The 24384-nt window shown below is 32.7% G+C and overlaps 9 protein-coding genes and 1 non-coding gene across 10 annotated transcripts; 7 read left to right on the top strand and 3 right to left on the bottom strand.

Moving 5' to 3' along the window:
- Nucleotides 1-113: 113 nt before the first annotated feature.
- Nucleotides 114-1352, top strand: YLF2 (Ylf2p; the record flags this gene model as incomplete). Its single annotated transcript, XM_003668395.1, has 1 exon — nt 114-1352. The coding sequence occupies one exon, from the start codon at nt 114-116 to the stop codon at nt 1350-1352; it is 1239 nt and encodes a 412-aa protein (XP_003668443.1).
- Nucleotides 1353-3413: 2061 nt separating this feature from the next.
- Nucleotides 3414-3869, bottom strand: RPS20 (40S ribosomal uS10 domain-containing protein; the record flags this gene model as incomplete). Its single annotated transcript, XM_003668394.1, has 1 exon — nt 3414-3869. The coding sequence occupies one exon, from the start codon at nt 3867-3869 to the stop codon at nt 3414-3416; it is 456 nt and encodes a 151-aa protein (XP_003668442.1).
- A 1077-nt stretch (nt 3870-4946) lies between these two features.
- DUR3 (Dur3p) lies at nt 4947-7169 on the top strand (the record flags this gene model as incomplete). The annotated part of the gene is made up of 1 exon (XM_003668393.1): nt 4947-7169. The coding sequence occupies one exon, from the start codon at nt 4947-4949 to the stop codon at nt 7167-7169; it is 2223 nt and encodes a 740-aa protein (XP_003668441.1).
- A 493-nt stretch (nt 7170-7662) lies between these two features.
- On the top strand, nt 7663-8466 carry NFU1 (Nfu1p; the record flags this gene model as incomplete). The annotated part of the gene is made up of 1 exon (XM_003668392.1): nt 7663-8466. The coding sequence occupies one exon, from the start codon at nt 7663-7665 to the stop codon at nt 8464-8466; it is 804 nt and encodes a 267-aa protein (XP_003668440.1).
- Nucleotides 8467-8572: 106 nt separating this feature from the next.
- MCO14 (4a-hydroxytetrahydrobiopterin dehydratase) lies at nt 8573-8965 on the bottom strand (the record flags this gene model as incomplete). The annotated part of the gene is made up of 1 exon (XM_003668391.1): nt 8573-8965. The coding sequence occupies one exon, from the start codon at nt 8963-8965 to the stop codon at nt 8573-8575; it is 393 nt and encodes a 130-aa protein (XP_003668439.1).
- Nucleotides 8966-9230: 265 nt separating this feature from the next.
- Nucleotides 9231-11249, top strand: APM2 (Apm2p; the record flags this gene model as incomplete). Its single annotated transcript, XM_003668390.1, has 1 exon — nt 9231-11249. One exon carries the CDS (start codon nt 9231-9233, stop codon nt 11247-11249), a length of 2019 nt encoding a protein of 672 aa, XP_003668438.1.
- A 694-nt stretch (nt 11250-11943) lies between these two features.
- Nucleotides 11944-13254, top strand: OPI1 (transcriptional regulator OPI1; the record flags this gene model as incomplete). The annotated part of the gene is made up of 1 exon (XM_003668389.1): nt 11944-13254. One exon carries the CDS (start codon nt 11944-11946, stop codon nt 13252-13254), a length of 1311 nt encoding a protein of 436 aa, XP_003668437.1.
- A 2280-nt stretch (nt 13255-15534) lies between these two features.
- NDAI0Btrna13E lies at nt 15535-15606 on the top strand. Its single transcript has one exon. It is a non-coding gene; the product is annotated as a tRNA-Glu (tRNA).
- A 319-nt stretch (nt 15607-15925) lies between these two features.
- Nucleotides 15926-19924, top strand: CLU1 (translation initiation factor 3 subunit CLU1; the record flags this gene model as incomplete). Its single annotated transcript, XM_003668388.1, has 1 exon — nt 15926-19924. The coding sequence occupies one exon, from the start codon at nt 15926-15928 to the stop codon at nt 19922-19924; it is 3999 nt and encodes a 1332-aa protein (XP_003668436.1).
- A 145-nt stretch (nt 19925-20069) lies between these two features.
- SEC59 (dolichol kinase) lies at nt 20070-21707 on the bottom strand (the record flags this gene model as incomplete). The annotated part of the gene is made up of 1 exon (XM_003668387.1): nt 20070-21707. The coding sequence occupies one exon, from the start codon at nt 21705-21707 to the stop codon at nt 20070-20072; it is 1638 nt and encodes a 545-aa protein (XP_003668435.1).
- Nucleotides 21708-24384: the final 2677 nt, after the last annotated feature.

Below are 24384 nucleotides of genomic sequence, written 5' to 3'. Positions count from 1 at the left end.
TGCAATTTATGATTTTAAAACGTTCCTTCGAGAAAATTTAAAAATACGTACCTTCCTTTATATGTATATAACGAACGAAACTTGTTACAAGGAAGTAACAGAACGAATAGAAGATGTCACATATCTCGAAACACATTTTAGGCAGACCATCAAATAATTTAACAAGTGGTATAGTTGGATTAGCAAATATTGGTAAATCCACATTTTTCCAAGCCATAACGAACTCAAAACTAAGTAATCCTGCCAATTATCCATTTGCAACGATAAATCCAGAAGAATGTCTAATACAGATACCGAATGATAAGCTGACTCAATTACAACAGATATATAATAGTTCTAAGACTATTAAATCTACTTTAACAGTGACTGATATTGCTGGGTTAATTAGAGGTGCATCTCAAGGGAATGGATTAGGTAACAAATTTTTGAATGATATTAGATTTGTGGATGGGATTTTCCATTTAGTTCGAGGTTTCATTAAGGATGATGTCGAACATGTGGAGAGGACGATTGATCCCGTGAGAGATTTAGCTATTGTTCAAGATGAATTGATCTTAAAAGATCTAGAATATTTAGAAAATGCAGTGAGTCATTTACAAACAAAGGCAATCAAGAAGAAATCCTTACAGTATCAGAAGGTTAATGAAGAAATTAAGCTTTTAAATGGACTAGAACAACATTTATATTCTGGGAAGAAAATCATCCATTATAAAGATGATTGGACTAAAGAGGAGGTTGATATTATCAATAAGCATCATTTCTTAACGGCCAAACCTACTATAATTCTACTAAATACTAGTCCCAGAGATTTTTTACTACGACCAATTAAAGAAGTACCGTTCGAAAAAGGTGTAGTTGATTGGGCAGATGAATATTCTTCAGGTGATAAAGTAATAACAATTAGTGCTGAATATGAAACGAAATATATTGAGTATATGGACGCGAATAATGAAGAAGGATTTCAAGACTATTGCAAAAATCAAGTAGGTAAAGAGTATATAGACAGAATTTCTGAATGTGACATGACATCATCAATGCCATTAATAATTCAAGAAATGAAGAAAGCTCTTGATTTAATAAGTTTTTTCACATGCGGTCCCTTGGAAGTTCGAGAATGGAATCTTCGAAAGGGATCTACCGCAAAAGAAGCAGCAGGTATAATTCATACAGATTTAGAAGACACGTTTATCAATGCGGATATAATCCACTATCTCGATTTGCTCGGTACAAAAATGCCTTATAATGAATCATACTTGAAATCTAAGAGTTTCATTCACCGTGTTGGCAAACAATATATTATACAAGACAATGATATAGCATTATTCAAGGCAACAAAAGGAAAGAAAAGATAAAGAAATAAATGAATTAAGCAAGATTTGATGGTTTTTGTTTGATCTCAGAGCGTTTGACAAAAAATTCCTCTCATTTCTATTAAAAATAAATCGAAGAGCTGGGTTTATAGCATTGTCTCTAAGGACGTTTTCTCATCATAAACAAAAACAACGATCATAACTAGAATATACCTATATTTTAGAGCTGATCCACAAAACGCTTCTTTTCCTTTACTGATCTGTTGAGACGAACTTAATAATTAGCAAAGACTTGTAAATAAAAGGCATTTAGAACTTGTAATAAAATAAAATAGAATGACAACTCTTCCTTCAGATACTTGTTCTTTTATATAGGTCGACGCCTTAGCCGCGTATTGTTTTAGCGGAAGATGAAGAAAATTTTCACCGCGAGATTGCTCTACATCTGGGCGTATGTAATTATTTAAAAGTAGGGTTTTGTATACTTATCACCTTTAAGGGTTTTAACAGGACTGCTTTCAAGGTTACTCACAGGCTGAACAATTACACAAACAGAGCTCTCCTCAAGGTGTTTTTGAATATTTTTATTTATTTACAACCGTTTCATTATCTCGTACTCTTTCAGAAAGATCTGAACCATGTATCAAAGCCATAAATTATAGTGGGAGTTCGATGACATGGTAAGACTTCGAAGCTCTCGGGATAAGACGACAACGAAAATTTAACAAGAGTTGATAGAAATAATGACTATAATTGAGAAACATCCTGGGAACTTTCCTATTATTCACAGCTACTTCCAATCATGTGAGGAAGAGATTAAAGTATTGATCGGAATATGCTGAAGCTTCCCTTGATAATTGCATCAGGATTTTGGTTTAGATTACATGGAGTGCAAATCAGGAGCTATGGAAATACATTTGTATGAAGCCTTTTCGATAACATCTTTGAAAATTCTGGTCCAACTAATCGATACGGGAAATAATGAAACAGTTGTCGAAGGAACTTGCAGTTGATGTTGGTTGGTTTTTATGTTCCACTGTACAATCCCATGAGCCTCCATATAATTATCAGCCATAGTGGCTGATTTCTATCCTTAATATATGTTCTTGATTTTGGATTGTTCTTTTCTAAATTACCGCGACGTTTATTTACCATCTTTTTTGGTGAAAGAGATTGTACAGTAGTGATAGGAAAATTGTCGTCGTTTCCTCTCTATCCCTAGATATTAGGATGCTGAGGGAAACATTGAAAGCATGGTCGCCACAAACTTCAACAAACTTAGATGGTCTATATGGCGTGCTTCCTTTGAGTTACACACTTTACGAGGTACCCTGCAACGGCCAGACTTTAATATCCACCGATTTGTTCGCAATCTCAAGCTCTTACCAAAAGTTCCAAAAATGAAAGTGCTTCCTTCATAAAAGCAGAACTTTTTTTCCAGCTATTATGTATTTCCCTGAAAGATTCAGTGTTCCTCTCAATTCAATCATATTTTTAATCTATACACTAGCCTATGTATTAAATCAAGTAACCCACGTAATCATGTACGTGTAAAAATAAAATATTCAGATTTTATTGTTTAAATGTTAGTGACATATCATCCATTGAATGTTTACTTGGTTCTCCATATACTACGTAACTTTCCTTGAATGCACATGTCACACGCATCTGAAAGTAAGAGCAGCATGGAGGGAGGTCAGTAAAAACGTCTATATGAAAGAAAAGAAAAAGATAATGGGTTCCACTGTAAAAGTTCTTTATTATAAATCAAATAGATATTATATATGGTACAATCATTTATTTGCCATTTTTGTAAGAAAACATGAATAACAAAAAGAATTGATATATTTTTTATCATGCGAGTTTAACCACTGATAGTAAGACAGAGGTATATTAAGAAAACTGTGTTTACCTAGAGTGGGTTATTCATATGTTCCAAACAAAAATTGAACAAAGATATGAAAGTGATTGCGTATAGAGAGCCTCTATTTAACAAATGCAAAGGTGTTTTTCACAACGGAATTATGAAGAAAATAATATTATAATAGAGAATAAACAAAAAAATTACGATAAAGTGTCAGTCATAAATTAGACAAAAACATCTTAGTTGCTGGCGACAACAACTTCGACATCGACACCAGGTTCGATAGTGATTTGAGTGATTCTCTTAACAATGTTAACTGGAGCTTCCAAATCGATGTATCTCTTGTGGATTCTCATTTCGTAAGTTTCCCAGGTCTTAGAACCTTCACCATTTGGAGTCTTTCTGGTAGAAATCTTCAAAACCTTGGTTGGTAATCTGACTGGACCCTTCTTGACCAAGTTATGTTGTTCAGCATTCAAGACAATGTTGTTGGAAACATTTTCTAATTGCTTAACTTTGGTGGAAGTTAAAGTGATTCTAATCTTGATGATTTGAGGAGCTTCTTGTTCTTCGACCTTTTCTTTTTGGAAATCAGACATTGTAATATACCTTTTTATGAGTTCTTGGTTCTCTTTTCCAATTGTCTTACAAGAATTTCTGGCTAACCTTGGAAGATTGAATGTTTTAAACCTCATCTTTCAGTCATTGTTCCATCAGCTAGTGTGTAGTTGCATGCGCGCCTGAAGCAGAGTCCCAGAGCTTTGTTGACATTTCGCTGTCAGTTTAGTTTACGTTTTCACTTTTTCCATCTTTTTTATTTTTTTTATTAAAAGAATGTACGGGTGTTCAAGTAAAATTTTGTGACTATCTTTTGTTTGGGCGGCTAAATCCTAAATCGGGGTTCAGATAATATGCAAATATATGTAAACTAACTTTACATCAAGAAGAACTTAGGGTGTGATTAGATATAAAAAATTGGTTTCATACCTGTCCACCTCTTACCTCAATGATGATAATCTATTTGGTACTAAGCAAACAAAAAATAGGATAGTTTTTGTTTCATCTAATATCCTATATACTCACTTTTGCTATACCTCTAGATTATAAACTATGAACACATTTCTATCATCTTATAATCCTTATGTCATAAAGAGTTATTATTTGAAGAGGTAATTCTGAAGTAACTAGCCAATGGCCTCTTTTACATTTGAATGAGGGGGAGAACTAAAAGAATTGATAAAGCTTGTCTTGTTTTCCTTACTAGTTTGAGGCTCGCTAAGAGCAAAACGCACAGACTGATTTTTTTCTTTTAAGGGCGTATTGACTCTGCGTACGGGCATACCGTAACAATCTTATCTTGAAATTCTTATCTATATAATACTTTATCTATGGATAAGATCCTGAAGCATTCCAAAGACGTAGGAAATTCAATTTATAATCAGTTTTTGCAAGATCTTATCAATGCTAGATGATTCCCTTTATTGTACTAAATTTATCTATAAAAAAAATGAATCATAGAGATGTCTAAAGTAGTAATGGATCTACTACTACAGAACGGCTACACCAAAAATTTCGACGCTCTTCATAAGATGATTAAAATGTATATATAAGATCTCATCTTTTGGTGTCGAAATAGAGTATCCTCTTAAGCCAATTTCTGATTCTAGTCAGCTCGTAATTAAGCACGACAACACAAAAATTATTCAATTGGGAAAAAAACGACGCTAAATCGTATCATAATAACTATTTTTTAATAACAGAGGAAAAAAGATATGGGTGAATTTAAACCAATCTTACCACAAGGTGCAGGCTACGCAATCATCTTAGGTCTCGGTGCAGTATTTGCTTTTGGTATGGTCCTAGTGACATACATGTTACGTCGTTATCAAAAGGAAATAATATCTGCCGAAGAATTCTCTACAGCAGGTAGATCAGTGAAAACAGGACTTGTTGCCGCAGCAGTAGTATCAAGTTGGATTTGGTGCTCCACCTTGCTAACCTCAGTCTCCAAACAATATACCGGTGGTATGTTTGGTGGATATAGCTATAGCGCCGGAGCATGTTTCCAAATTATCGCATTCGCTATCATTGCCATTAAGACTAAACAAAAGGCTCCTAATGCACATACTTATTTAGAAATTGTAAGAGCTCGTTATGGGAAATACGGTCATATTTGTTTCCTTTTTTATGCTTTAGCTACTAATATTTTAGTTACTGCAATGCTATTGACCTCGGGATCCGCTGTGTTTAGTGATATCACTGGAATGAGTGCCACTGCAGCATGTTTCTTACTACCTGTTGGTGTTATTATTTACACTTTATTTGGAGGTATTAAAGCCACTTTTTTAACTGATTATTTGCATACTATTGTTATCATTATTATTGTCATGATATTTGCCTTCAAAGTGTTTGCTACAGGTGATGTATTAGGTTCCCCAGGTAAAGTTTATGATTTAGTTAGAGAAGCAGCCAAGAGACATCCAGTCGCGGGTAATGCAGGTGGTGAATATATGACCATGTCATCAAGAACTTCAGGGATTTTCCTTGTTATTAATTTGGTTGGTAATTTTGGTACAGTATTTTTAGATAATGGATATTGGAATAAGGCAATTTCTGCATCACCAGCAGCAAGTATGCCAGGATACGTTATGGGCGGTCTTTCATGGTTTTCAATCCCATGTTTAGTTTCATTGACTATGGGGTTTGCATGTCTTGCTGTGGAAACATTACCAAATTTCCCCACTTATCCTGATCCCTTATCATCATCCCAAGTAACAGCTGGATTAGTTTTACCTGCAGCAGCTATTACTGTGTTGGGTAAAGGTGGTGCTGTTGCGACATTGTTGATGGTTTTCATGGCTATCACATCTGCCATGTCAGCTGAATTAATAGCCGTTTCATCAGTGTTTACATATGATATCTACAGAATTTACATTAACCCCAAAGCAACAGGGAAACAATTGATCTTATCATCACATGGAGCATGTATTTTCTTCGGTGTAGCAATGAGTGCGTTTGCAGTTGGACTTAATGCTGGCGGAGTGAGTGTTGGTTATTTATATGAGATTATGGGTATTATCATCTCAAGTGCTGTGCTACCTGTCATATTGACATTATGTTGGAAACAACAGAATATTCATGCTGCTATTATTTCACCGATTTTAGGGACTGGATTAGCAATTATGTCGTGGTTAGTTTGTACTAAATCGTTATTTACAAATCTAACTATTGATACTACGTTCATGGATTATCCAATGATTGCTGGTAATGTTGTTGCCTTGTTATCACCTGGCATTTTCATTCCTATTTTAACTTATGTTTTCAAACCACAGAATTTTGATTGGGAAATATTGAAAACTATTAGTAGGGTTGATGAAACTGAAGAAATTGCTAAAGATTTAGAAGATATCGATGGTATAGTAGTCCAAGATATAGAATCTGTGTCATCCTCTTCGAAATCGTTGAAAAATGATGTTACAAATGATGCTGATTATACTAATAATAATAATGATAAAATACAAGCTGTGAGGACTATAATGAGTAGTATTTTGGAGGATGTAAATCCCACGGTTGCACAAAGAGAATTAGAAGAAGAAAAACAAGAATTAGCTAAAGGTTTAAAAATTGCGTATTTTCTATGTATATTTTTCGCATTAGCATTTCTGGTTGTTTGGCCCATGCCTATGTATGGTACACATTATATTTTCAGTAAAAGGTTTTTCACTGGTTGGGTTGTTGTCATGATAATTTGGATATTCATTAGTGCGTTTTGCGTTTGTGTATATCCCTTATATGAAGGTAGGCATGGTATATATACCACATGTCGTGGGATATATTGGGATTTAAGCGGTCAAACTTATAAGCTCAGAGAGTGGCAAAATGATAATCCAGAAGAATTACATGTGGTGAAGAGTCAAATGAGTGCCAAGATACATAAGCAGACGAGTAGGCTGGGAACACTCGAAAACAATTTAGATGACGTTATTGAAGGATAGATAGCGGAGGCCTAAGAATGAATCAAAGCTGCATATGTACATATAAGTCCATTTATAAACATCATTATTTCTATTGTTATTATTCTTTACAGAGTTACAAGTGTATATGTGTCCTGGGATCATATTGCGACACTGACATTTACTTATTTATGACACTGGCGCATTTTGTTTAATTTCACTATTAGTCAGCCTATAGCGTTTTTACAGTGTAAACTTAAATTCCTAGGAAATTTCATCCTTTAGAGGAAAATTGCTATGTAATTTTCAATACATCGAATGATTAACATCATCGAATGAATCATCACTGATTATATTTATGCACACTTTCTGATCTTGATGTTCATATTCAGTATATATACCAACATAAAAAAACAAGAATAACGTTCTTGTTGGCGTGATACCTACCTATCTATAATTTTAAGAACAAAACCAAATATTTGATACACACACACATATACACACGCAGACATACACACATATATATAGAGTAAAGATGTTCAGATCAGTGATTTCACGTAACGGTATAATGTTTACCAAGGGCCAAAGTCGTTCACTACTGCCAACTTTCCGTAGATGGTTAAACATAAATGTCTTAACCACACCAAATGAACATGCATTGAAATTTCTGTCAGTAGATGGAGAATTATTCCAGACGCCAGGATCCAAGAGCATCGTTATTAAAAACACAGACACTACATTGATTAATAATTGTAAGTTAGCTGAAAGAATATTTTTGGAATGTTCTGGAGCTGAATCATTGATGATTGGTGATGATTTTGTTTCAGTTAATAAAGATAGTATGATTGATTGGAATCAATTACGTCCTGATGTGGTGAGGATATTATTGGAGCATTTGAAATCCGGGGAAAATGTCATTTCTGATGATTTCTTTACTGTGAAGGAATTGAGTGAGAAAGCTGGAGGTGGGTATAATATTAATACACCGAAATTTGAATATGATGAAGAAGCTGAAGAGATTAGTGAGATTATTGATGAATTGATTGATACGAGGATTAGACCTGCTATTTTGGAAGATGGTGGGGATGTAGATTATTTGGGGTGGGATTCCAAGACAGGGACTGTATATTTAAGATTGAAAGGTTCTTGTTCATCTTGTTCATCAAGTGAAGTTACGTTGAAGTATGGTATTGAATCTATGTTAATGCATTATGTTGATGAGGTTAAAGAAGTTATTCAACTATTGGATCCCCAACAGGAAATCGCATTAAAGGAATTTGATAAACTTGAGAAGAAGTTATCTTCGAATGGTAGTGATGCCACCAAGGTTAGTGTTTAAACTCCCTATAAAATTATTACAATAATAGAGCCATGTAATTATGATTCGCAAAGGCGAAGGTATATATATATAAGTTAGTTTATACATAAATATTAATTAACTATGATTATTCTTTTTTTATTTCCTGAGATGCCTGATTATATAGATTTATATATGATTCAATCTTAGATGCCAATTTCAAATCAATGTCAGTAATCATATTTAAATCATGATTAAATAATTGTAAATCAACTTTATTATAAGTAGTAGAAATAGTTGGATGATGACCCCAAAGATGGCATCTCATTGCTAATTGATTCAAAAATGCCCATGTTATTTCGAAGTTTTTGAATTTAATTGTTTCTCTTACCAATTTATGACCTATCTTTATGTTTGAATCCTTGCTTTCAAGAGGAGGTATTGTTTTCCAATTTGGTGACAGTTTCAAATCTGATAATTTTGATGATAGATTCTTAGGATCAATTGGAATAGGTTTCACTTTAACAATTTTATTATACATAATTCTTACCTATATACACACAGAGATTAGCTTGTTGTACTAGTATTTATTGGTCTGACTAAATGAATTCATGACAGTTGTCTTTTCATAGATTTAAAAGTGCTAAAAGTGTGATAAGCATGGAAACGCGATTGTAGATTTATATGTAAAATGTATCTACGTAACTACGTAATTAAAGAAGCTTGAAACAAGTAAAAAAAAAAAAAAAAAAAAAGAAAGAGAACAGATCAGATCAGAATAATATAACCAAGCTCTGAAAGACAAGATGTCATCCTGTATCTTTATCTTGGATGAGAATTTAGAACCGATTTTAAACAAGAATATTCGATCAATAGGTAATAATTTCGAATTATTATTAAAATTTCAAGAAATATACAGGAAACAACAGAATGAAATTCACAATAATGATGATAGCAAGGTTTTACCAATATTAAATACAAATGATTATGGTATGAGTAATAGTACTAATGGGGGAGGAGGAAATTGTGGTTGGCAATTTCTTCATATTAAGAGAGATTCATTAATTTTTGTTTCCATAATTGAGAATAATTCAATGAATAGTTTAATGATCATCTTCTCATATTTGGAAGAATTTTATAAATTATTGAAGAGTTATTTGAACGTTACTAAATTAGATAAGGGGTTATTGATTGATAATTTCTTATTGGTTATGGAATTGCTTGATGAAAGTTTAGATTTTGGTATTGTTCAATTCACTGATTCCAGTTTAATTAAAGATTATATTCGTGTTAAGATTAATTTACCTGAACTAAATTATGATGGAAGTAGGATTGATGGTAATGATGAGGTTAGTAGTGATGACGACGATGATAATAAGCATAAACGAAAGCATAAACACAAGCATAAGCATGAAAAATCAAAAGCGAAAGGGAAACAAGCAGACAATGTTGGTACTGGTGCTGGTGCTGGATTGAACTTGTCCAATTTAACGAAATTAGAAAAGGATAAAATTTTGGAAACGATAAAGAAGAATAAAGATAAAGTGTTAGATGGTACCAGATTACGTATTGGTGGTGGTAATAGACAAGATACCGATACCGATACCGATATAGAACTTGGAACTCTTGGTGAAGGTAATAATGATATTTATATGAATAGTTATATTGCCAAGACAACGATAATGCCCATATCGTGGAGAACTAAAGGTATTCATTATGCAAAGAATGAATTTTTCCTAGATGTTATTGAGAAAGTAGAATATTTTATGGATTTTGAGAAGGGTTTAATAAGGAAGAATTTAATTCATGGAGAGATTGTTTGTAAATGTTATCTTTCTGGGATGCCCAAATTGAAGATATCAATTAATAAGATATTACAAAATGATTCACAATTTTTATCCAATGCACATTTCCATCAATGTGTTAGTTTAGATTCGTTACATTTACAGAGTGCAGAAGACGACGATGGCGATGATAATGCAAATGTAAACGAGAATGAGAATCACGATGAACGAGATAGGAAGAAAGAGATTGAATTTATACCGCCCGATGGTGATTTTCTTTTATGTAAGTATGAATTGAAAAGACATGTTAAAGATTTACCAGTCATTAAATTGAAACTGTTTGATATTAAACCGAAGTTATCTAAATATAAATTGAAAATTCATGTTATTATTGAGACACATTTCAAGACTACAAATAATACATCGAAATTAAATTTAAAAATCCCCATTGAACGACTTTTTCAAGAATATAGAATTGATTTAAGTAAACAAATCAAATTTAAATGTGACCAGGGTAAAGTATTATTTAATTTAAGTGATAATTTTCTAATTTGGGAAATTGGATCAATGAAAGGTGGACATGGAGAAGTTACTATGTCTATGATGGCAGAGTTCCCCATATTCAATGAAGAAGAATATGAACGATTGCAAGAGGAAATGAAAACCTCAATGAATCCACCACCGTTAAGAGAGGGACCTAAATTGGAAGAATTGTATAAAAAGATACATCATCACAATGACGAGGATGAAGACGAAGTGGAAGCCGAAGTAGAAGCCGAAGAAGAAGAAGAAGATGTGGGTAGTCAAGAAGCCACGGGAACACATGCAAGGAAAACGAAAGAAGAGCGGAAGGATAAAGATTTACGAAAACGAACACGATCACCGAACCTATTGAAGATAGATTTTGAAATACCGTATTATACGTGTAGCGGGTTAAAGATTGAGTATTTGAAGATTGAAGAGCCACAATTACAGTACCAATCTTTCCCCTGGGTTCGATATAAGACCATCAGTGATGAAGAATATGCATACATAGTTTAGGCAACATAGACCGTCGCATTCATTGATATATATTGCACAGACATACTTTAAATAGTCTAAATTTTATGGAGGTTATAAGTGTTGTAGACACAGCTGATGCTCGGCGGCTAAAATGTTGAACTATACACCTCCGGGGAACATTTATGGAGTCGCCGTGGAACTTCCAGGGGACCCGGTCGCGTACAGGGTCACGTGTGAAGAAAGGGCGTACCGCTACGTACAGCCGGGTACACTTGAGCTAAAAGCCGAGTCCACTGCGAGACAGCCCACTGCGGGTAACGCACGGAAACTTTGTTGAGAATCCCTAGAAAGTAGAAGCCAGGGTAAGCTCCCCTCGGAGAAAATTGAAAATCAAAACAACGAACGCGCAAACGGACGTGTGCGTGTGTGTATGCGTACGTAATCTGGTTGTTTTCGAAACTGTACGTACGTTTGTTTTTGACATGTGAAACTGTTGCCATATGATTAATTGATGAAATATAGAATAGAATTTTTCATAGGATATGGGATTCCATAAGAACAACAAAATTGTTAGGGATAAGATGTTAGTTGTTTTCTCAGTAGTTAGCTAACTATACGTATGAATACTGGGCAATATTCAGTATAAACATAAGTCATCTTATATCATTTACTTTGCCAAGACAAGGGAAGAGATATACAATTACAGAGACATACAAATATAAAAGAATAAGAGATGTCGTCCTCACCTCCTTCATCTATAACTAAGCATGGAAATCTATCTGAAGAGGAAGTTAGAGCCGCAGAAGTATTGGGCGTATTACGGCATTCTAATCGTACTAGAACTAACAGTAATGCTGCTGTCCTTTCCATTAAAAATATCATCGAGCCTACTACGGAAGTTGACGCTACAAATAACAATCTTGATAACCGACGAATAAGTAATGAAGCTAACATTGAAATATCTGACAAGGATCCCCATTCTGAAAATGAAAATGAAAATGAACAAGAACAGGAACAAGAACAAGAACAAGAGCAAGAAACTGAAACGTTATTAGATAGAGTTTGTAAAAATGTCGTCACATTTTATGACGATTTTAATAGTAAAAAAAGAGTATCTTCCATTGCAAGATTATTAGACGACGCATATGAAGAAAATTATACCGACTCTGAAAATGATAACGAAGACGAAGAAGATGATGATGATGAATCAGATAACGAAGAAGAATACTTTCGAATCTCAAAAAGACAAAAGATTTCTGAGGCAATCGCTAAAAGTAAAGACAATTTAAAGGAATATAAGTTGAATATGTCCATTGAATCTAAAAAAAGTTTGATTGCTTGTCTTCATCTTTTAAAATTAGCAAATAAACAATTATCTGATAAAGTCTCTTACCTACAAGATATGGTCACAGAAGAACAAGTCGCAAGAACTACACACATTACTAATCATAATAATGGTAATAGACACCATATACGACATCCTAAAAATATAACTAAAAAATCAAATGATGATACATCATCAGCTACAGATTCTGAAGACGATGAGGACGATGACGATGAAGAATATTTTGATGCAAATGAACCATCAAAAGACTATGATGAACAATCAACAATAATTAAAATGGAAATAGTGGGGACTATCAAAAAAGTTTATTCGTTAGTATCAAAATACACAGGAAGTTCACTCCCGGAACCTGCAAGAACTCAAGTAAGAGAAACTTTGCTTAATTTACCCACAAATTGGACAATAAGTGTTAACAATTCTTTCTTCTCTACTCCAGCTGCAACTTCCGAACAAAATCAACCAACTCTAAATTCAAGTTCAAATTATATAAGTACAAATGGGAAAGTATTAATCTTAGCCAAAGAATCATTAGATGTCGTCAGAAACGTAATTGATGTAGTAGACTCTTCATTAGGAAGAGCAGAAGAATACGTTAAACAAAAGCAAGAAATTAAAGAAATGCTCAGAGAACGATTCTTAAAACAACAACAAGAACAACTACAACTACAACAGTCACAGTCCCAAGTGAAAGATGAATAAATGAATGAGTGAATACATATATACGACAGTTCTTCTGCTGTATGTAAGAAAAAATAGATACCTTTAATCTTCTTTTATTATTCATTAATTTACATATATACACACGTGCCTTTAGCAGGAAAGAGTAAAAATCTGTGCTAGTTATCAGCATCAGGATCAATCATTGTTTTTCTTCAAAGTGTTTTAATGCCTTTTCATTCTCAGTATTAGCAAATTTTCCTCAACTTTAATGATATCTTCGTCATGATGAGTTATCTTGGTAACTTCTCCATTAACATCTACTTCACCCCCAGTATATTCATCATCTTCACCGTCTTCAGCTAAATACCACTACATATAATTCATTTGTCACTTGTTTCATTGGGAGGTCTAACTGGTTCCAATATCATGTAAAGGTTGTGTTTCAACTAATAACATATATCTGTCTAATGAACAAAAGTTCTTGAACATGCTGTCTTCAACAACTAAACCTTCGGGTTTGTCTTGGCTATTGACATCCTACATTTTTATAATATAATAAAAAAAGTTCTATTTTAGGGACATCTAGTTTAACAGGACTAAGTCCCCAGGAAGGGGTATATGTCTCACCTACGCTTTTATTAGCACTAAATTATTGATGAGAAGAAAAGGAAGGTTTGAGCAATTGAAAAGTTTAAAAGAGGGATATTTGCAATTTGATGAGCCCATTAAGAGACTTTTTGAATCGTTCATAAAAAAAAGTCGTTAATCCTACCTTGTGGATTAACCAAAATACGACAGTGTCACTTCAGTGCTAAACGGGTAAGGGAATGAGGAGTTCATCCCGGGAATGACTCTTGTATTGATTTGCCATTAAGAATATGACACCAAATCGTAAACATCTTGTTGATAACGATTAACATAAGGAAAAGTATCCAAAATAAGGAAATGTCGTTGAAAAGCAACAAAGCAACTGTATATTAAAGTATTATTGATTATTACATATTATTTGTATACATAAAACAGAAGAGAATATAGAACTCTTACTATGTTAAAGATTACTTTTACTTTTTACAACCAGTTATAACTGCCTTAATTAAAAGCCAATATAATATATATATTAATACAAGCCTCATAGAGTCTTTGAAATATATATCTAAAAGTCAAGACAAATATCAATTTAGAATACAGGTTCAATCAATACACTCTCATGATTATATCCTACTCTTATGGTTTTCTAAACCATTGGGGAAATGTAAAATATGGGTTCGATAATAGATCAAAATCTAAACTTCTTAAAGGCAGAGAGTAGAATTTAGGATTCTAGCGAATAGATGATTCGGGTTGCTCTCTTCATATATAGTATAAATAATAACTAATAAAGAGATATAAATAACTAACTAAAATACCTCTAATTCTAGTTCAACTTTCAGTCCTTTTATAATCTTTCCAGAATACTTTTTCTCTTGTCAATAACCTTTCTTACTAGCCATTACTTTTCTCTAACAAAGCTGTAATAGGTAATTTGGATAATACGTGTCGTTTTAGATTAGTTTCATGTCAGACCTCAATAAACTTTAAACTTCTCTGTTCCACGGTAATTCACTGGATTGGTAAAAATAGAAATAAAATAAAGTAAAATAAAATAAATTAAAGGTTAGTAGTATCTTTCTTCCCACAGGCACACACCTAGTTGTTCACACAATTGTGGCTTAGGATAATGTTAATAAAGTAATAACTTAGTAAGTCAAATAAATTCTAGAAGTTCATATAGTATCTCGTTGAAGTCATGCATGCATAAAACAATATTCGTAATCATGAACACCGCTCTCAAAGTCCTTTCGACTAGGTGCTCCGCAGGACACTCTAAATACTTGTAGGTTTGATTAGGAGAGACTAATCCAGAACGCCTGAGTGTTTACTCAGCAAAACCATACGACTTAACCGACCCAATACATAACTCTTGTACGCATGGCCGGCCGAAACCGTAGACGTGGCTGCAATCAAAAACAATCTTAATAATAATAAGATAACACTTGCATGGCATTCGACTTAATTCAACAAACGATATTCAATTATAATTCAATAAACGTTATACAGCTACAAACATGTATGGTGCATAACATAGTTCGGGTCATTACTTCGAACCTGGTAAACTTCATAATAATAATTCTTGACTTACTTAACTGATAACGACACATAATTTCGTGACAGTAATTACTCAAACAATAATAAAATAAACATACTTCTTTGTGACACTTTGGCATGACGCCAATGCTTCGTTATCTCGATTGGATATCTTACAGAAATTATGAAATATCATCCGATATAGTGTAACGGCTATCACATCACGCTTTCACCGTGGAGACCGGGGTTCGACTCCCCGTATCGGAGTTTTTTTAAGTTTTCTAACGAGAACATGCCTAGTGGTTACCCTCAGTCCATCCATCCATCCATCCATTTCTTCGAAGTTTCCACAATTCCATTATATCAAATTCTTTGGACGCTTGAAATTGGAAAACTCCTTCGGCAAATTATGTATGAGTAACTAAGTAATGTCATGAAGCAACGAACACTTTAAGATTTAGCACTTAATAAATTGCTTTATAGATTAGATATATTCTTTATTTTATACTCTTTTTGTATTGGAAATATAAACCTGTATTGCTAGCGAAGACTAACATCAACAACAACTGTAAAATTTTGCTTTGCAATGTCTGCTGCTACAACTGATGCTGTCAGCACCAGCGACTCAATTAAAACCGAACAGAATGAGAACGTTCAGGTCTCTATAAAATTACCTGTTTTATCAATTCCTCGTCACCATCATCATAATAATAACGATACCAAAGGGAAGAAATCTAACCGCAACCACAAAGCATCTTCAACTACAGCTGACAACACCAAAAAGAATGAATTGCTTTTCCAATTCAACAAAGATGTCAAAATCAGAACAGTTGTAGATGTTTTAGCCATCTCTGAACAATCTAAATATTTGACGAATATTCAATTAACTCATAACGGTAAAATATTGTCAGAGGAAGCTACTCTTGGTGAGTCATTGGCAAATAATAATGACAAAGTTGCTAAATTGAACGTTTCTTTGAAACCCTACACTACTAGAAGTGGGTTACACCATCTTTTAACTGTTCGTGATTTTGTCGGGTTCTCTTCTGAATCCATCGATGGGTTATCTGAATTCGCTATCTCCACTCATTCTAAATTCAATTCTTTACCATTAGATGATATTAAAGAAAAGAAAATTCCAATTGAAGAAAAGAAAGACCAAGAGAAAGAAGAAGGTACGAAAGAAGAAGAACCAAAGAAGAAAAATGTTTTTGAAGTAAATGATGAAGAGAAGTCTAAATTTGCATCCATGGTTCATGAAATTTTTGAAGCTTCCGCTAATAGTTCCATTAATAAATTACTGTCTGCTGAAACTGACATAATAACTCCATGTCTTCGTTCTTTATCATTATCTGGTTATAATCCAGTTCCTGTCTTTTATAAATCTAAAGGACATTTGTTTTACATTCAGGTTGTCACTTTAGAAAGTGAAACCTTCCACATTACTGTCACTCCATCTGGATTTTTCGTTAATAAATCATCTGCTACTAAATTCGATCCAAATGAAAAAATATTTGAAGAAGAAGATAATAAAACTCAAATTAAATCTGGTACCTTCTATACTTTGTACGATTTATTAGCTTATCATTCTAAAAAATTCACTTCTCACGTGGAAGCGTTAGAAAAGAAATTATCTAATTTAGAATCCGTCTCCTACGTGAAACCATTGACCACTTTCTTGCATAAGCCATGGATGGTTTCATCACCGACAAATCCATCAGATTTTCTACGTTTACAATTAACTTCTCAAGATCTATCTCCAATAACAAAATCAAACGATACCACTTTCAATGATCAATACCAAGCGATTAAAGATCTACCATTAGATTCGATCCCTAACCGTATCGAATTTGAAAAATTACAAACTAAAATCACCCATGATTTCACCATCGCAGCGATCAAAGGTGCTATGTCCATCTTCACTAATGATTCGATCCCATTAAATCCAGAATCGGTTACCAACGAACACATCTATTTAATTGATGATATATTCTATTCATTCGCTGATAAAGTTTCCAACAAGGATTTAATCGTTGATGAAGAAACTGCAAGAGTTTCCGCCACTCAAGATTTGAAAACTATAAACGTATTAAATAGAGTAAAATTAGATCAGGTAAGATATGTCTTAACAACCATCGTTGATTTCGCAGGGAAAAGATTGATTGCTCAAACTCCTGTTCCTGGATTATTATCTTCTATGGGGGCCAAATTGGAAAAGGATCCTGTTACTGATGAAACTATTTTGAAAGACTTTAAAAATGATGTTATGGTTCAATACGGGTTAGATGAAGAAGAGGGGAAAATCTTGTACGATGAAGAATTCGATGCTGCATTGGGTGCGGAATTTGCTAAAATCTTCCATTTGCAAAAACATCATGCTAAAGTCTCCGCTGATGATGACGACAATAAGATTTGGTTTTCTTCCAAATCAAGAGGGTTAATTGGATTCGATAAGAGGAAATATGTTTTGGATTTGGCTAATACTTATCCAATTGATATTAACTTCGTGAAGGAACATTTTGATTCTTTTAAGGGTGATACCTCCAGACGTTATCCTCATAGACAGACGTTATTGCGTCCCGAGTTAGTCGATAAATGGTGGACTGAAAAAGTTGAAAAGGAAGATGGGTTAGATATGGTTACTGCATTCAACGAAAATAAATTCAACTATAATCCTGATGCTTATCATATTGAAGGTGTTGAAGATAAGACTATTGATAATATGTCCACTTATTTGAATGATGACATTATTCCAAATGTGATGAAAGATTATTTCGAAGGGAAGGCGAATATCCCGTACAATGGGGAACATTTAGTTGACACCTTACATAAGCATGGTATTAACCTTCGTTACTTAGGTAAAATCATTGAAATCACCAAGGAATATTTGGAAAGTGAAAATACCAAGCATTCTGCTAAATTAGAAGAAGTTGCAAAGGATAATGCTGATTATGAGGATTGGGAAGCTTCTTATTTGATGAAAATTGAAAAAATGATTGCTGAAAGACAAGCCAAGATTAACAAATATGTTCAAGAAGGTAAAGAAGTCCCACCGGAATTGACAGGTGATTTGAAATTAAATGAAGATGAATTAAGGAAACCAACTAATGAAGAACCAGTCATCGTTGCTAAAGATGAATTAGAGACTTTAATTCATGTAGCAGAAGTAGAAGTTATTTCTCGTTCCATTAAACATTTCTTGAGAGCCTTTGCTAAACCTTTACCAGTGGCATTAGTTCCATCATTAATTTCTTTCGTTTTCAATTTGTTATTTGGGGAACAATATAATGCAGATCCAAAACCAGAAGAAGTTAATGAATTTTACCCAACAAAGTCATATGAATTCGTCAATTTGACTCGTGCATCCATCTTGGAATTTATCCAAAAAGAAGCATTTTTGCGTTTCCGTTATGAATTACCAGAAAATTGGATCAATAAGCATACAGGAAATCCATTCCAATTAATCAGATCTATTTGTTATAAATTTGGTATTCAATTAATCAATAAGGAATATTTCCTAAGAAGGGAACAATATGAATATTATAAGCAATCTCAAGATAAGAAAATTAGAAATAAATTAGTTGAGCCAACAACCACATTTGCTGTGAACGATTTTGTAATTATTCCAAAGGTGAAGACATCCGAATGTACATCATTAATCGCTCAAGAATACTGGCAACAAGGTCTTTCATTGATTAATGAAGATCAAACCACTGCATTAACTTCGTTTGCTCAATCGATTGCTGTCCTGGAAGAAGTCAACAGTGTTTTGCATCCAACTGTTGCTGAGAAATATTTAGCTTTGTCGACAATTTACAATCAATTAGGACTATCATCTGAAGCTGTTGCGTTCTGTCGTAAATCATGCAAAATTTATGAAAGAGTTTGTGGTATTGATTCCTTTGAAATGTTAAGAGCCATGATTAATTTAACATTATCAGAGATTTCTAATGAAAGTCCATACAATGCGTCTGTTATTTATAAGAGAATTATTTCCACTTTACAAGCATTTCAAATTGGTAGTGACCAATATGTTCATCCAAGTATTACCAACATTTACACAAGTCTTGAACAATTATCATTAGGTGTGGAGAATCCTAAATTAACCATTGAAATCTTAAAGAAATTAAGTGATTTGATTAGTACATCTGTGGGAGATGATTCATTAGCTTATGCATACACTGGATCAAGATTGAGCAATATGTATGTCACTTTGAAAGAATACAGACATGGGTTAGAACATGTTGTGATGGCAGAAAAAGTTTTCACTAAGGAGTTGGGTGCTAATCATGTTCAAACTGCTCAAGCTAAACAATGGGTTACTGGGTTGACTAATTTATTGAATAATATTCAAAATAAGATCAATGAAGAACAAAAGCAAGTTCAAGAATCTCATCAATCAAAGGCAAAGGCTAGTAGTACTGGTAGCAGTAGTAGTAATAACAATTCGCATTCTAAGAAGAATAAAAAAAATAATGAACCAAACCCGGAATTAGCTAAGAAATCTGTTGATGAATTATTAGACTTTATTGAAGGTGATAGTGGTAAGAAGAGTAAGAAGAACAAGAAAAATGGTAAGAAATGATCACTTTGTGCTTTTCTATTGTAAAATGTTTATTAATTGATATCTACCTTGTATATATATTTGTATATGTATAGTTCAAAAATAAAATAATAATAATAACATATAACCGTTTGGTCATTTTATGGATTTTTCTTTTCTTTTTTTTTTAATTGGATAATAGTTCTTCTATAATCATCATGAAAGTTGGTATTAATATATTATCATTTAATTGACTATTGCCTTCTAATATGCCTGATAATGTACAGACATAGAACAGATTAATCATTGAAATCTGGTTGAAATAAAACCCTTGGAAATAAGTTTTTAAGCAATAGCAAGTGAATGATGTAGTCAATATGAATGCCATTGTACCTTCCAGAGTCTTTTTAGATCCTGGCCATTTAAAATGACCAAATTTGCCACCAATGATGGAAGCCATTGAATCACCAATACCCAGACTTATCAAACCAATAGGGGAATTATTAACCAATAAAGGTATTGAAATTCCAATAATTAAGTAAATATAAGATATTATTAAAGGACCTTTGTTATCTCTATAATCAGTGAAAGTTTTCAAATGTTCATTCAATATTGGACCTATAGGGTGTAAGTTAATGAATCTTAAATATTCAATGGATAAGAATAGGACTATAGTTCCTGATAGGGCAATTTTAATAAAGAATGGATCCATTTGGAAAGGTTTAATTAATAATAAAAAAATTAAGAAGTGCCAAATTTTCCTTGATGTATTTAATGAGAAATTTGATTTGAAAAAAATTATATTCGGTATTAGGACTAGAAGGAACGATAACCAGAGTATCAATATAGTTTTTCTTATCGATGATGAATTAATGAAATCGAATAACCATATACTTGGAGACAGCGATGATTTTTCTGAAGATGAAGGAATTTCAACTAAGACATTAATTGTCAATGGTAAGGCTATAATAAAATTGATTAACAAGGTTATATGTAGGGACTTTTGATTGAATTTTAACTTGATCAGAAGTGTGGATACCATCCAATTGAAAGAAACTATTATAATGAATGCGTATAGGGTATTTCTCAAAATTATCAAGGGTAAATAATCCATATTATCATTTTGGATTGGGAGCATTATTAAAATATTTGTTAGAATGATACTAAACAAATTAGAATCAATTAAATCTAGACTTTTCTTCTCTCCAATTTTCATCAGTAGTTCGGATATCGTATAATTGACAGCAATTCCAATTAATGGCAATTTATCTATATCATCTTTTGTGGAAGAAGAAGACATTACTTGATCAAAAATGATAAAACAAACTTGGAATGTCAATTTCTTGAAGATGTTTACATCTAAAACATTCAGAGTCAATGTAGTATTGAAAATAGCTAATGAAGGACAAAATAAAAATGACACCATGAATGGTAAATAGACTAGATAACATACATCAAAAGGAGGAAGCAGATTTGTTTTAACATTGTTATCGACTGCACCGTTAGAAATTGCTATTTTGTTTACATTGTTAGCATAATTCATAAAAATGTTTGCTAAAAGGATTACGATAACTCTAGAAGCATCTTTGAAAATAGTCACGCAATCAAGTTCATCCTTAGTGTCCTTATGTTTTGTGTATGCAAGATATAATGTTGAAAAAGTAATTGCTAGTTGGATAAATTTTTTTGAAGAGAAGTAACTTGTGGAACTTTTCGTTTCATTTGGTGGTGATACATCTGGTGATAATTGCATAGAGTTCTTTGCATGCTTATCAAGTTCGGATTGATCTTGTACTGTCTCCTGCTGGCTAATTGTGGCAGCCATTGCTATATACGACAAAAAACGAATGGAATGAACACTGTGAGACGCTGATAAACAGAATAACAAACTTTAAGATGCTCTTAGTTAGATTTAGCAATACACTACAGACACGCTACTTGATTCCTTATGACTCCTCTTGAGGATCTATCCAATCGACCATGTTCTTGTGTCAGCTTCCCAATTTACAAAAGCTGTTTCTTGATCTCATGTCGCTAAAATGGCTGTTACCCTCTCTCATCGCCGAACAAAGCCCTAACAAAAAAAACTACAGTGGGAAAAGTGAAAAATTTTCACCAAAATGAACGGTTAGGTGGAAAACCAACAATACCTCTGACAAGTAAGTGACAAACTATATAAAGCAGCTGGATGTTTGAACTATTATTGTTACTTTCATCATTGTCTTAATACTATTTAATTTAACTTAGGTTGTAACAGGAAAACATGTATATCCAAGTGGTTATGTTAGAGTGAGACAACGACAAAAAAATGACAAGAGAAAGAAATTATACACATACGCTTTGAACACAAACTGCTGCTATATATTACAATAGCGATGGACATTTAATCTCCGTTGATGACCATATCAAAATATATACAAACTAGAGTTTCTGAATTTTAATATTGATTAGAACTTTTGATCTTAATCACTGAGGATTTATTTGTCATTTCATTATTATTGTTATGTGAGTGTGTTTCAAAGAGTGGAATATAGTCGTATTCCTATAACTTTTTTCTTTATTGCTTATTTTTTAATTTGTCGTCGCAAATAAATGTCTTTAGGTCAGTCTTTTTTATATGATGATTCAACGAAAACAAAAGCTGGAATTACTGGCTGAACGAGTACATGTTGATACGTTTTTGCACTACTTCTGATTTTTTAAAAAAAATTGACTGTACCTTTTGACATTCTATCTCACTCTATGTGGAAAAAAAGATGAATTGGATTGAAACAGTTGTTTTGCATTCAACTTTTTTATTTTATTGAATTGTGGCACGCGTCAATAATTTTTTTCATTTTTTTTGATGAAGATGAAGATACACAGCACTGGGCACTGAATAAAAATAAATAATATTTTTTCCTTTCATGAGTGACAATGCTTTTATGTGGGCCTAGAAAACCCACGCAACAGATTCATCATTTAAAAAAATTATTTATTGTGTTTTTTGTTTTTTGTTTTTTTGTTATGATTATTATTGTTGTTGTAAGGGGTCCTATTTTTGTGTTTCCTTTCGTTTTCCTTTTTTTTGCTCTCATTATGATGATACCTTTTAGATGACGAGTCTGATCAAATTGTGAAGACAAAACTATTTTTTTACCATTCATGCAATTCTGAATTTTTGATTACTTTTCAAAAAGAAAAGGAAAGGAAAGGAAAATAGTAAATACAAAAGAAACGAACTTCTTATCAGTCGATAAGATTCGATAAAAATTTTGCAGAAGATGAAACAATTTACTCAATATAGACAAGCATATGTCTGAGAATTTATTTTTAATGAATTGATAAGAGCAAATATGTGTCTGATGCCTTTACAAAGAAAAAAGATTGATTATTACTATTGTGATTGATTATATTAAGGTTAATATAATGGAAAAGAAAATATGAATATGAATATTACTAATAATAAAATTTTACGTTGAACTTTAATTCAGTTTTTGTTTATGATGATTTCCACTTATATCACGACGGTCAACTGTGTTCCTTAATTTGTTTATTTTGGAACGTTGATGATAAATTGCCTGTGACAGGGCGTGGCTCTGATATTATTATGATTATTGTTCAATGAGTAATTTTTTTAATGTTATTATTTGTTTTCCTTCCTTTTTTCTTTTTCTTTTTCTTTTACTGGTAATATTCAGGATTTTTGCTTTTTATCATGCTTTTTTTTTGAACTTGAGTCTTCTTGTCTTGTGTAAAATTTTGTATTCAAATATGATGACAATTGAGCTATTTCTTCTTGAAAATTTTTTATTTGATGAAGATGAGACTCAAAAAAATAAAACGATTTGCATGTCAGTCTGATTTTTAATACTTGGTAATATTTTACACTTGAAAGCAGGTTAGGTACTTGACTCACATCGAAGAAATTCTTGTATTTTTAACCATGTGAAAGAGCTTGCAGCTCTTAGTAAATTATGGTATTGTTGAAAGATGTCGTTTGACAATAGACTACAGAAAGAAAAAATAGCATATACTCTGCATGATGCATGCTGGCCTAGCATCGTGGTTGTCATCTATTCAGTGCATCACTAAATAAAGATATAGACCATACTCTATTATGAACTTGATAGTATTCTTTACCGTAGAAACAATACTGTAATAAGTTTGATGTACCCTCATATATTACTTGAAAAAAGTAAGAACAAGTTAGTTGGTAGCTACAGTCAAATGGGACTATCCTGGTAAAAATAAACTATGCAGCAATCATATTTGCAATACATTTATTATAATCTTATGGTCTTTCGAGCCCTCAAAGCTGACAACTTACTAATGTCTGTCTATTAATTATTAGCTATTATAATATCATTATTATAAAATATATATTTCTTGTCTTTTGAAATATCTTGCAGAACAACACCCATGCCTCCTCATCGCAAACCCCAGATGAAAAAAAAATTATTCTGGAAAATTTGAAGAAATATGTTTAATGACTTCAAGAACTCTTATCCAAAATCATTTGC

This window comes from Naumovozyma dairenensis, chromosome 2 (genome assembly GCF_000227115.2).
Source record: "Naumovozyma dairenensis CBS 421 chromosome 2, complete genome".
Classification (NCBI taxonomy): Eukaryota; Fungi; Ascomycota; class Saccharomycetes; order Saccharomycetales; family Saccharomycetaceae; genus Naumovozyma; species Naumovozyma dairenensis.
Note: the sequence above shows the minus strand (reverse complement) of the source record. Positions and strands in the feature narration are given on the sequence as shown.